General features: G+C 36.3%; 2 protein-coding genes across 2 annotated transcripts in view; one reads left to right on the top strand and one right to left on the bottom strand.

Annotated features, from left to right (window-relative positions):
• Positions 1 to 253: 253 nt before the first annotated feature.
• Positions 254 to 10,959, bottom strand: LOC135467045 (N-acetyl-D-glucosamine kinase-like). Its single transcript, XM_064744805.1, is given in 13 exon segments — positions 254 to 1,749; positions 2,440 to 2,518; positions 3,159 to 3,259; positions 4,082 to 4,169; positions 6,086 to 6,198; positions 6,714 to 6,756; positions 6,758 to 6,825; positions 8,070 to 8,121; positions 8,123 to 8,212; positions 8,986 to 9,083; positions 9,792 to 9,798; positions 9,978 to 10,062; positions 10,800 to 10,959. Coding segments are annotated over 13 exon segments (1,044 nt in total). The 5' UTR covers positions 10,835 to 10,959; the 3' UTR covers positions 254 to 1,564.
• Positions 10,960 to 11,026: 67 nt separating this feature from the next.
• LOC135467044 (transmembrane protein 230-like) overlaps positions 11,027 to 14,713 on the top strand; it is a 4,599-nt gene continuing 912 nt past the window's right edge. The window contains exons 1-4 of the mRNA XM_064744804.1: positions 11,027 to 11,086; positions 12,800 to 12,972; positions 14,006 to 14,127; positions 14,409 to 14,454. Coding sequence (XP_064600874.1) covers positions 12,868 to 12,972; positions 14,006 to 14,127; positions 14,409 to 14,454 — 273 coding nt within the window. The 5' untranslated portion in view covers positions 11,027 to 11,086; positions 12,800 to 12,867. The remainder of the gene's footprint in view (positions 11,087 to 12,799; positions 12,973 to 14,005; positions 14,128 to 14,408; positions 14,455 to 14,713) is intronic.

The following is a 14,713-nucleotide window of genomic DNA, read 5'->3' as shown; positions in this document are numbered from 1 at the left end:
GGAGGCATTGTAGGCACACACAAAAATGCTCCCACGAAAAAAGTTGGAGGGAGAGAAATCATATACAGCACCATTAAAAAAAGTTTCTAATGCATGCAATTGTTCCAAAGCCCCCAAAGGAAACAGCTTATTTTTGAATTTGGCAATAAAAACTGATTTATATTTCAAACACCTAATACATGTGCAATACATGTATATATATATATATATATATATATATATATATATATATATATATATATATATATCCCAACATAGAAATAAAACGTTATGCCTTGGATTTTAGCAACTGATCCAAGCATAACCTCGTTTGCCCACTAAAATAACTATATTTGACGACAGGGCCATAATGATAATCCATGACATGATCTTTGTGCTCTCTTGAATGTGTGTAGACTTGAATGTACATGTAAATATCCACATGTGTAAGGATTAATCCTTACAACCTTTGCTGCCAAATTAAATTACAACCTTCAGTATAGGAGTGCTTTTTCTTCATACATGTATGTATTAATCTATAACATTGTGCATCACTGTTGTTGTACATTAACAAACAGATTCATACAAATGTTAAAAAATATGTACCAGTAACGTTACAATTTTACGAAAAGGACAAACATTTTGAGCATCAAACCATTTGGAAGGATTTCATCTATTTTATTTGTGTAATTGGAGTTTTACGTCGTAATCAAGAATATTTCACTTGCATGAAGACAGCCAGCATTATGGCGGAAGGAAACCGGGCATATGGAAAGAATGACTCGGGTTTAACGTGGCTTGGACAGAATTATAATCATATCGTGGTGACTCATATGGAATGCTGTTTCTTTGTTCTTGATGCAAAATATTTCACATGATTTATTCTTATCAAAATTTGAAGTATGTTAGTAAATAAAGAGAAAAACAAATCATTTTAGCATCATTTTCATAACATATGTAATCCTAGATTCTACTGAAAAAAGTGCTTTAAAGGTCGAAAAGATTGAAGACTTACAGTAAGATTAGGTCCTGCATTACTTGCTAAATGGAACTGTTGAAAAACAGTTTCAAGATGTATTTTATCTTCACAGTTTCAGGGTATAAATCAATATTCCTTCCTTGAGCAAAGATGTGATACAACAGTTGTTAAATTCACACAATATTTAGTTATATGTACATAAAAAATGCATGTGAATTACGTATTCATACAAAGACACCTAACAACCATTTGCATATCAGTCATGACTGAACAAACAACAACATTGCCATAAAAAGTCCGGATATATTTGTACTTACAAATGCTGGATATACTTACAAATTTTAAACAATATAATTCAGTTCAGTAGACCTAAATGATTTTGCACAAAATACCCAAGAACTTTGTGTAAAATAAAACAAATAAAAAATCTGTTCCACAATCTTTAAAACAGATTGCTTGCATGGGTATCTTGTATTACCAAGACATCACGCAAGAAATGTGAGCTAATGTGTAATCAATGTATCAATTACAAGCAGATTTGCGAATGTATTAATGGAAAGGTCTGGAAAAAATTAAGTCAAGACTTAATAGTCTTTTATAAAGGAATCAGTCAAACTTATGATGGCAGAATGTCTTTGAGTTTGCCTTATAATCCAGAGGCAGTTGATACCCAGCATGCTTTGCCCCAAGGGCAGCCGCACCCACTGCCCCATTTTGCTGAAGTTCCAACAAACTAATTTCAGTAATCTTCACATCTTGGTCGTTCCTTGGCTTTAGAGCCTTAAAAAAGCCTGGAAGAGGGAAAAAAACACAGGGTCAGAAAACTAGCAAAAAGAAAATTTTCAAATCACTCTCGTTTTATGTTATGCCACTTTAACAATGCATGCTAACAATATATGTTAAAACATTCAGGTTAGTGTCAAACAGGTATGCCGACAGACTGCTGTGAAACTGATTTTCTGAAGACTGAAGAAAATTTAATTCTCAATACTTCACCCCCTTGTTCGTTCATTGTAAGCTCTTACTGACTTGTTCATTGAGTCTCATGATGACTGAATAAAGAAGTTGGAATATACTAAATTTCAGTCAAAATGAAATATTCTGCAATCTTTTCAGTCAACTGAACATGTAATGTTAACAGGGTCAGATGAAACATTATCATTTTATTGTTTTCAAACCCCTACCCCCTGCTATAAGGGCACACCTGAGCCTATAAAAATTCAATTTGAACCCAGAAACATTGGTTCAAGGCTACTGGTCTTGAACACATCGAGCTTATACATTTATAACCTTCCACCCACATACAATAAGGAAGCCATTAGAAGACACTGTATGTACACACACCTAATGACTCCTCCTTGCCATATGACTAAAACTCATGAGGTGCAACTTAAAACCTCAAGTATACATGCACACTCATGCATTTATGCCACTGTATTAGAGGAGGAAAAACGATTTTGGCGAGTGCGTTTATCACCTACCTTCTTTCATCAGGTCCCAGCTTTTCCACACAGATCCCACACATACCACACTCAACCCTCCCGGCCCCTTCAGTAGTGACTGGACAGAGCGAAAGAAAGAAATGCAAATTCAGAGAATATATATCTTATGCTAAATATGTAAAACTGATGCATGGAGCATGGAGGTTTTAAATACTGATCTGAAGGACCACAAAATAAATTTGCACATAAAATGTTATAAAAATCAGACAATATCTTGCTCTGAAACCCAGCAACCAATCAGTGACAAGAAAATCCTTATACATGGAAAATTTATGCACTGATCCAGCTGTGTTTGCGAATTTGATCTGTCAAAGTCAGTCAATATTCGGAGCAGCTATTCCATGTAAACCAGACCATAGACAGACAGGCCAAATTTAATATCCCTTACCTTTGCAAAAAATATTACACCTACTTGTCTCCTGGTCATTCATGATCTAATCGAATCAGTAGTAATAAATCATTTTATAAGGCTATACACCGTGGTTTACATTACTGGGTGTTACTCAAAGATTTTTTACTTACACCACAACTTAGTACCTGGAGCACTTTACAAAACATCCTAAATTAAAACAACAGCAAAACCAGCAGTTCTAAAGTCAACTTGAAACCACACTGGTCAGGGAATGATGGGCTGTGGCTAACACAAGACTTAAGTCAATTCGGTCTGCGTGGGCCACAAACTGTAACCAATTAAATACCTCGTCAGCATGTTGAGATACAGCTTGCACGTGAAGTGCCAGTATTTTTCCGGTCTCCTCAAATATATGTTTGCACAATGGATCATTCAGTTCTGAGGCTCCTGAAATAACATGGAAGTAAAACAAAATAAAATTAACACAACAACACATGCATATATGTATGAACAGCACAAAAACATTCCATTACCATGTTTCAATTTTTATCAAACAATACTTAATAACCTGCGTGTATAACTTACAGACAAATAAAGCCGAGGTCAACATACCAAATGAAATACAAATTGCCTTGAAAGATACAGGTACTTTTGTACTCCATGCCAAGTACAAATGTAGTTTGAAATAAATGCTACTTAACACGCTGTTTCCCACAAATGAAAAGTCTGAAGAAAGTTTTATTAAGTCATGTATGTCAGTTCCACCATTCTATTTATCTAGTTCAAAGTACACACATGACCCTTGACCTCTCACAAATATAACTGAACTGAACAAAGCAGCCTGTATTGTAATTACGAAGGTAAGAGGAAGGGTCTAACATCAGATATTTAGGAAGAAACTTAGGTTTCTAAAAAGGACAAACATTTTTAAATTGGTCAGTATGTTTGGTCAATCCCTTTTTTTTATGAGCTCAAAATATAAATGACCTCAAATTGAGCCCATGTCACCACAAAAATGACTGTATGATGCAAATATTCATAATTTCACACACATAGATGATTGTTTTCTTATGATTTATGCACTTTCTTAATATTTCATACTAACAATCTTTGTAATTTGAGTCTTTGAAATTACACTGAACACATCTGAACTAAATTTGATGGCCTCAAGTTTTGCTCAGGTCATCACTGAATTGTAGAGTTTTCTATGTCAACAAATTTTTACTCACAATTTATATATGCATACCGAAGAAAATGTAATAGCCTTACCTTTGGCTAATTTCACTGCCATGCTGGCATAAAAAGACTTGGTAAAGTTGGTGTACAGATGATCCAACATACCAAATTGATCTTGTACCTGATTAACATAAATATACAACTTGTCATTTCTGCAGATAACAGTTTAATTCATGCAGAGTTCTACAGTATTATAAGCAACGTTCCCAAACAGTAACAAAACAGTCTCGATAATGTTTACCGTAGTTCTTCCACAATTTCAGACACTCTAGAAATTCGGACAGTCTCAAATATCCCAACCCCAACGCCTAGGTATTTAAACTTCTGAGAGCACCACCGAAGGGGGTGGCTGATTGGTGTTTACACAAACTAAGCGGATTATAGCTCCCTTACCCAACCTATCACCTGTATAGCTGTGCCTGCTACCTGTCACGCATGATTGCCTGCAAGGTTATCCTATTCTCTACAATCAGTCATTGATCAACAACTGGACGATGCAGGTGAATTTTAGCAGACCAATGCCATTCATTATGGGCCGAGTATACGTATACCACAGGTACTATGGTTGCAGTTTAAACTCTACTAAACACTTATTTCATACTGGTGCAGACATTTTCGTTCAATTCTTGTCACAAATATTCACTGTACCTGAACAACTCAGAAAAGGAAGCGGGCCATGATTCTAAATTTCATCAAAATCCATAGCATATATAATCCTGATAAGTTCTCCATAATATTTTATACACAAAAGCCGGTTTTGTACTGGAATTGTAAATGAAGTGACCATCCCAGCAGGTATTCAGATGATGCATGGAATCAAAATGCATTCCATAAAAACACACGCCAGTACTGGTTCCCACTCATCGAGTGTGACAAGCTGTATTCCCAACACAGTGAACTCAAACTTGTGGATTATAGAGACTCTGAGTCAGGTGCCTAATATATCCGGTCGACTTTGGGTTATTGGATGCTCGATGTTCACACTTTCTACATATCCACAGTACTGTAACTAAAAACCTCTAAATTCCTGTTAAGCTGCCAGTCTGTTTTCCATTTTCCCATCTCCTCTTCCTTCCCACCCGGTCACTCTCTTACAAAGCTCTCCCCAAGGTGTGCCCAGCTGGGTTTTTGGCGACATTTCTCGTTAAATCTTTAGTAAAGACCAAATAGGTATCTTTCAAATTATGATTCTTTTGTTTCTCTTTTTGTGAGCCAAAACAAATGAGACCTATTATCAGGCGATAAACATAATTTTAGACAAGAGGAAAATGTTTTCATTCCGATGCGATTCTGACAACATAAACTTTGGATTGGTTTTGGAGGTGTATTCACACATATACAGGGCTCAGTGGTCCGTTGAAAACTGCAAAAGACTGACCATTTATTGGGTGTTTGCACTGTAATGTGCTGCAAGTTATCTGATCTGTTAAGTCTACGGAAGTGTTAGATTGTCATCAAAATCCTGGCGCTCACAGCTTGTGAACATCAATGCCCGAGACGAGTGTTAACTTCCCACATATGGAGGCGAAGCTTCGATGTTGAGTGAGCCCTGAAAAGGATTACCCATTTCCCCATTTCACACCCCCAACACTCATAGGGACGCCTCACTGTGGTAAAGCCTCAAATTCTGTCCGAGATCTTGGAAGAATCACGGTAATTCATATACACTGCCTCTCCAAGAAATATGATTATTAATCATTCAAGATACATTTTCAAAACAAGTTTCCTTTGATATCACTTTGCCTTTTATAAGCACTGTAGTGAGTATTATTTTTGCCCGTATCATGATGGTGTCAACTTGTAGCACGCACTGGAATGCCATAGTACAGACATGAGGCAAAACAATAATTCTGTGCATGACCCATAAATACTAAGAGAGATATATATATATATATATATATAATTATATATATATATATAATACTATAAATAAACACTTCATTTAACACTCTTGCGTTTATATTTATCAACGATCATTTAATCCAAAGTATAAAATCCTGATTACACGTTATCAAAGACATATTCAGTTTTACTTACATTAAAATGCTCGCACATTGTTTTGCGAACAAATGTCACATCATACTGGCATGGGAACAAGTTGTCTTCATGATCAAATAAAATCTTTAAGGCTCTGTGCACAATCCAGAATGCTGCAAAAGTATCAAAGGGTGTAAGGGACAGCGTTCAACATGTGGTATTTTCTATCACTCTCTCCTTTCTCAACAGATATAACTACTAAGACCATGTCATTTATTTATTTATTTGATCAGTGTGGTAAAAATATAGTCAAATAAAGTTACACAAAAAAGGTTTTGTTTTTGGATTGTTTCCTAGATTGTTGACCTCTATTTAATTAATTATTTTGTTTAACTGGTGTTTTATACGGTACTGAAGATGTTACCGCATTGGTGAGAGACCCTTGGGTCATTGCACCGCATTTTCATGCTAACCACTGAGACCCCTTGTTGACTTTTAAAAGTATTCATGAAGCATATTTCAAATTTTGAATCCAACGTACATGCAAACATCCATCCAGCTATGCCTCTCCCCCAAACATGCCTCTTTATCAGCAATACAGACCATTCCAATGTAACCAAGTCTCTCTAATGTCAGTAAGCATGCATTACATGTAATAACTCTTCAATCCAAGAGGGAGGTAACTCACCCGATCCCTCATCCCCTATCAGATGACCCCATCCTCCAACTCGGTGACCGCCCCCCATCAGGATTGATCAGCTGACAGTTTGAACCAGTGCCGGCAATAAGGACAATACCACCTACAGAAAAAAAGATATATTTAATTATAGTAACTTGCCTAAGGTCTATGATTTACTGCAGGGACCCCAGATTAAGCCACTGGCGATATGCAAAGATAAGTGGTCTTGAACAAACGTTAAACTGTGCAAACAAGCTAATTATCACCATGGGCAGAAAATCATTGAGAGCGTGGATATCTACAAAGTCTCTGTCCAAGGCCAGGTTTGAACCAAGCTTCTGTAACCAATAGACTGCTCCTAAGAAAATACATGGAGCAAAAGGCTTTACATCTACAGCAATATACAGGTTTCACATTAATGTGAGGCATAAAGAAGTTGAAAGTCCCTGCCATGACTTGCATTCCACTTTTAAATTTAAAGATATAACCTACTGTCTTATTTGTCAGCATGTAATTTAATATATGTACAATGTCTATGATGACGAAATAAAAAGTCTTTAACACATCTTTACTTTTTTCATGCATAGTATATACTCAAATTGTGCTGACAATGAGATATTTTCCTACAAAATGACACTGCATACATGAACTACAATAAAAATACTTCACAGGGTGATAAATAAACTACATCAATTTGAAATGTAGCTACTTTTTTTAATGATGTTTTTATCTAAAGAAAACATGACATAAATTACATTTTGTCTTTACAAACCTTGCACTGTAATGACTGTGTGACATGTTGCTTAATTATTTCAAAGAGTGACTTTTTACTGCCACTGTGTAACCAGCATCTAAAAACTTCCGTAAGGTAACAGCTGTGTCATTCAAATGTACAAATTTCAAACACATTTCTTGCATTTGTATCAAAATTTGTTTTTCTTTAGACATGTTAGAGCTCATCAGCCAAGATGTATAGTGTATTTTCAGAAAATTGTTCTGTTATTATATTACAACTGACACAACAAATTAACACACAGATGTTACGTGGACTAAGCAGACAGTACATTTTCACTTAAGATCGCTTACAACTTAAAACTTTTGATATTTTAATTAAATGACATTTTTCATTTAATTATATCATACAGTTATATAAAACATACTACAATCTGTGAAAATTTCCCAATATGAAAGTTGTTCTTCCATAATCGGTATCACACATATCAATTAGTTATTATAAGAAACAAAACAAACACAAATCACTGTACAGAATCCCTAACAAAACACACACATATGTTAAAGATAAACACAAACAGAGCATATAAAAAACAGACATAAATCCCACATGTAAAACATCTGGCTGCAGACCTTTATCAGTGGCTGTTGCAAGAGCTCCGTAAGTGTCGTTGCAGACGTTAAAAACTTTCACTGAGCGTCTTGTACTTCTCCTGAATAGCTTTGGTCATCTTGGCCTGGCACTCGGCCGAGTCTCCGCCACTCATGGACATACCCTGTACAGGGAAAGAGGAGAGAGAGGGAGAAACGCCTCGATATTACAATCATGTCCCTGTATGAGCTTTAAGCAAGCAGACATTGTCACGAACAAATAGCTGGGAGAAGTCGGCAGAGAGTGGGATCAGACTGAGCACACAGGGGCGGGCAGTGACACAACACATCCCGGTATGTAAGTCAATAATGATAGGTGAACTTCTGCATCCCAATATTGCAGCCGTATGTCTATACAGACAAATCCAGACATTGGCAAGGACATCAGCCATGTGCATGGAAGACACATTGCTACAGAAGCAGATGTTGAAATTTCTCATGTAAATTATGAACTATAAAATCAATGAGGACGTCTAATTTTCAAACCTTTTTTTTGTAACAACAATAGTGATTTTTGCTACGAGCTGTCAAAGATTTCCCAGTGATATCTAATGTTAACTTGACTGTACATTATATTTCATGTAAAGGAAATTAATAAAACTTTACAACACAATTCAATTAACAAAGTAAACTTAAATTCAATGAATGGGAGGATTTTTTGCCTCTTGCCAAATGGAGAAAATGGGAGTCATCAAAGTTTTCCTTTTCAAGAGGACCAAATCTGTAGATAATAGAATGGCATATAGGTGGTAAACTAACAGCTGACAGACAATGATATGCAATTTAAATGCTACTTTCATAAACTAAATCATAAGTTTACTACAATATCATCATAGTATGTACTATTAACTGAATATAGTGAAAATCTTAAGATTAGGGAACGGAACAAAAACCTTACCAGTCCCTTCAAAGGAATATTTTCATCTGTTCCAGCTTTTTTCTTTATTTCCACTGCAAGGTCATTAATTCTTTTGAGACATTCATCAATACAATGAGCTGGAAGTGAAGAGAGAAAATTAATATAAATAATAGTAATGTGAAATATTTGTTGATTGATCTTCATCTTGATCTTGTTGCAACATCATTATGGTTTTTCGTCTAATAATCACATTATTATTGTCATTTGACAGGGAATTGACTTAACTTTCACTTATGGCTACTATACAAGTACCCATTTTGCCAGATTCTGAGAATTTGATTGATTTTAATAGAAAGGTCTTGAGATCTGTTTGGAAGTTAGGATAATATACTTCTGGATAAATGTAAGTTTCAGCAATAAAAACTAATACATTATGACAGGTATTTGAATCTAAAAAGGCACTTTTCAGGGCAAAATTTTAGGTAATTTTTCACAGTGATCAACAGAAATCAGAAATAAAACTTGCTGCTGTCATGAGAATGTCACTACAGGCAATGGACTTTCATTTCAAGTATGGCAAAACTGAAGATATAAGAGTTTTATTTTAATTTAAAATGATGGAAAAAGTATACGTGAAAACGAACTCATTAACGAAGATTATGGTTTTAAGGACAGGAGACATATTTTATACTTATTTATCCTTCTATTTTATGTACATGTATACTTTCTGTCAACAGAAATTTTTGGAAATGAACTCAACAATGAACTTAACACCTTAGCTGGACCAACTTAGCACAACCAACGCTGTTACAGGTCTGACTAATAATAACATAATTACCGCCCACTAGGGGCCTTAAATAGGAAAACTGGAGTCTAAAGCCATATTAATACCCAAAGAAGAAAGCCAAGACACCTTTTTGTACCTTTAAATGTTAGGACATATCCTAAGCTTCATATTAACAAGATTAAGAATTAAGTAGGACTATCCTTTAATTAACGCATGTAATTTAAACAAATGAACAGATTCTTACCCACTGATTTGTAGCTGGTCCATCAGCCCAGGCCACAATGCTGCCATCTGATTTCATAAGAACCATCTTCGAATGGGTGGCTCCACTGATTAATGAAGAAACAACCACATACAGAATTTGATTTATTTTCACGCCATACTAAAGAATATTTCACTTCTAGGACTGCCCCCTTCACTATGGAGGACGGAAACCAGGCAAAGACAGAGTAAAACCCAGGAAAATCAACAGGATTCTGGCAGACTCTAACACATGTGATCAGAGAGGAAGCCAATATGAGCTAGAATTAAACTGAGAGCAACCACATTGGCGGGATCGGCTCGTGGGACATTTTGTTGTGCTAGCATGCTAACCACTAGACCCACTAAATAATATGTAATACAACTACGATCTGCCCACAGTGAACTTGGTCAGGGTATTGTATGAACTTGTACACTAAACATACTGCTAAGGTGAACCTATATTTACATAATGAACAATTAACTAATTCAACCTATCCAAACTGTTCTAGCCTGTAAAGACTGCAAAGGACATGATATGAAATTATGATGATGCACTCAATTTTATATGACAATATGAAATACAGAAAAAGAATGAAATTTGTGAATAAAATAGTCATTTAACGATGCGCATCCCTTATTTTCGACGATGACAAGAACAAGATCAGGCAATAATTGAATAAATGTTGTTTGAAACCAGAATACAGTAGGCAACGTTTATTCTGGAGGACATCCCTTAACCACTGAGAATAGAAGAGCGGCTTAAGCAGATCTGTCAAACTAGCTTTTCCTCTTATTAGTTATGCTATGTGTCAGCTTTATTTACCCTTCAATTCCTCCATAATACTCTTCCGTCGTCATGGTACTATCGTCCACCTGTTGATGTGTGAATGTTTAAACCTGCCAGGTCCGTTCCCATCCGTCCGGTACTCAGTCTGTGTCTTTGTATACACAACAATCGATGCAGAACATAACCTCGTCTGCTTCGAAAAATACACGTGTGGCTCAAAACGAAGGTAAACTCTGACACGCCCTCTCTTCTGCAGGCTCTCACAGGGGAGACAACTTTAAAAGATCGAGAGGGTCTGTCCACAACAAGAAGCTTCCACGGATGTAAGTATTTGTTACAAATTGCCGACACTCACTAACAGGTGCCCACTGTCCATCTGTCTGAGGTAAAGAAAGCTAAGAGGTGTTCTTGCAGTTTCGGAAATATGGTTGACTTCCTAGTATGATCTTTCAGAATCTGTATAGCCGTTTGCTTTATTGTGACAGGGAACATCACGGAATTTAGGTCCCGAGTGACACGGGTTAAGCTAAAGATGATCTATAGCTGCTATACGAACTTCAGACTAAACCCATGATCATGTACATTCCGTGTACAGGCACACGACAACACTTGGGCTGGGTACTTTTAGGCCTAAGCATTATACTGACAATATAGTGTATAGTACTGCATACCAGCTTTATGTTACCGTGTGCCTGTGAGCACAACTCTAGGGCAAGACTGTTAAGCAAGGCTGGTAGTAATTACACAAAAAGTTGCCCATTACATATTAGTTAATTAAGTTGTCTATATGACTATATATTTCATGTAATACATTTCTGGTCTACAACAGCATTTCGAATAGTTGTATATTTCAACCATGTTAAATGTTCTACCTCCATATTTTATATTTCTGACATTCATTCAGGGGGTAATGACAAGGTAAATGTCAGAATGTTACATAATTATGGAGTTTGTTTAGCTCACTGAAATAATGGTGATGAAATCAGCTGTGCAGCTACCATGCAATGACTGTTGTTGATCAGGTGTTTTTGTTTGAAAAATTGGGCTAAGAATATACTTCATCAGCGACTATGACATATTAGAACGCATAATGGATTACATCCAAAGTTTCCTTTCGCTGCTTCCACATTATTTGCTGCATGATGTGAAACGTCTCATTGTGCTGTTTCATCCGTGACATATACATTATTATTGTCATTTGACAGGGCATTGACTTAACTTTCACTCATGGCTACTATACATGTACCCATTTTGGTCATTCCTGTATGATGTCTCCCTGTTGAAGCGCCCCTAGAATGTCACATGCCACTCAGAGGAAGTGATATGTTCTGTTTCTGTATTCTGCCAGTATGCCTTTTGAACTTGTGTGTTGGAGTTTTTAAGCTTAGTTGCCCTAATTCCTCAATTTTCGCATATGAAAGAGCAACTTTCAGAGCAATTTATGCACTTTTACAGTTCAGATTTTGAAGACAAACTACAATAGCTGGATTGACCACTTTCAGGGCTTCACAAAAAGTCTAATTTTGTCAGTCTACACAGAATAATACCTTCACAATATGCTTAAATGAGCACCTTGCAAACATGCCAAAAGGTTGAAAAATTACAGTAGTTACTTATTTGATTGTCTGAAATTGACAATGAAAGTGGGAATGTTAGGTGTCGAAAACATATGTATGTATTTATCTATTTTTCTGATTGGTTTACGCCATACTCAAGAGTATTTCACGGCAACCACCAGTATGGTGGAAGGAAAGGGCAGAGCCCAGGGAAACCCATGAGCCTGGCAGACCCTCCCACATACGGCCAGAGAGGAAGCCAGCATAAGCAAGGCGTGAACTCACAGCAACAGCATTGGTGAGAGGGCGTGGGTCACTAATAACCTACATGTATATGTGAGTGTATTCATTTATGGCTGCTGCATTGACATCGTATTGAACCAGTGGAGTGAGTTGCAAATATATCATCTTTAAAGAGAAGTTAATGAAAGGTCAGAGTGATTTTGTGTTTAAAGATAAAACAATGCTTTCTTTTTTCAGACAGTTAATACTTGGATCAGTTTATCGAAAAGGGATGGTGTAAAGTCAGTGCAATTAACTATCTGTTCATGACAGCAACATCAACAATGCCAAAGCGAAGTGTGTTCGGGTCGTCTGGTGTGAAATACCATCGGTTAGAAAGGGTTGGCAGTGATGGCTTTGTGGACCTGCAAGTATGAGGCATTATTTCCTTGTTTAACTTTATGTAATAACAATCAGGGCATGATCAAGGGTATTTTAAACCGGCCAAAAGGGTTTAGGGGTGGGAAGTTTTTATCGCAAATGATAATACATGTATTTGTACATTTTGGTGCTATTTACATATACTAGTATTAAATAATGAAACTGACAGCTTTTTGTGAATCAGAAGGGCAGCCAAACTATTCGGATACCCTACCGCTTCAAACCTTTTCAACCATCTGTGCTACCAATATACAATGTGTGTGTGTGGTGGGGGGGGGGGGGGGGGGGAGGGTATGAAGAGAGTGAAATAATTTGCATTTTCATGAAGCTTGCATCTTAAGTGACACAAACATATCATTTTATTGTCAGGTTCATAATTATTGTATGCACCAATTCCACCAAAAAAGTGCTTCAGAGGTTAAAAAGATTTACAGTAGATCAAGCCCACACTATCTGTACATATTTTTTATCCACGTAACACGTACACTACAGAAGGCTTCAGCAAAATGTCCTGTTTTTTTTTAAATTTATTGTCAGTCCCTTTATTTTTCTGTTATAATTGCATTCATTGTATTCAGAGCATTATTTAACTCATGATATATTTGTATTATTACCCATCTTAAGTGTCATTTTGCGGTTGATTTTTTTCCTTACTGTTAATGTAACAATATAAGCATCATTCCTGTAAGAATGTGCATTTTTATTTACCTATATACTGGTGTTAAATTTACAGGTTTTCTTGGCCTAAATTTCTTATTGTATGTTTTATAAATGTTGTTTTTGTACTTTTGGAAGGAGGAGAGACTTACCTAAGTTCCACTGCAGACAGTGCGCATGTTTTGTCATATTTCAAGAATGTTATTTTATCTGGACGTGTAATTTTATATGCGCATGTTAGTCTTCAAAATGTTATGAATTACACTTTCAAATTGCATCCAATTTTATTCTGTACTGGTTTAAGTTTGTTGGTGAAATTTGACTATAATTTTATTCAGTTTGGACATGACCTTTATGCATCCACAGTTTGAGAAGCCCCCACCTAAGATACCGTACAAAGCTATCATTCTCGCCACAGTGCTTTTCCTGGGAGGAACCATTCTTATTGTGGTCGGAGCACTTCTCCTATCGGGCTACATCCGGCTCAGGTAATGTTGTCAGAACACAGTGAAGCTTTGACGTGATTTTTTCTGACTGAACAAAATTATTTGTTCTGAAGTTTGCAAATGCAAAATATTTTGCTGAGTCATTCAATTAATCTGGCTAAAATCCCCCATTTGCTGGCAGGTCTTTACTTTTGATGTTAATCTGATTATCGTCACGACACTTGTAAGTCAAAGGAATCAAAATGGATTCTGATACAGGTATATGTAGCCACAAAAATAATTTTCAGTGAAATACAAATGTACATTGTTTCACATCATTGAAGTTATAAACATGGAATCCCCAATACCTGTTTCCTTTACAAGTACACTGTATGCATTGAAACCTTCACTAAGGGCATCTGCTTTGTGATACTTAGTATTTGTTGTTTTATGCCGTGCGCAAGAACATTTCACTTATACAACAGTGGGCAGCATAATGGTGGGAGGAAACTGGGAGAAATCCACAACAATCCGCAGGTTGCTGAGAGACCTTCCCACATACGGCTGGAGAGTATTAAAAAGACGCGATTAACCGGACATTTAGACCTCTGAATCTGGATGTCTCCATTTACATTATCTCCTTTCTTCT

The sequence above is a fragment of the Liolophura sinensis genome, chromosome 6, assembly GCF_032854445.1.
Source record: "Liolophura sinensis isolate JHLJ2023 chromosome 6, CUHK_Ljap_v2, whole genome shotgun sequence".
Lineage (NCBI taxonomy): Eukaryota > Metazoa > Mollusca > Polyplacophora > Chitonida > Chitonidae > Liolophura > Liolophura sinensis.
Note: the sequence above shows the minus strand (reverse complement) of the source record. Positions and strands in the feature narration are given on the sequence as shown.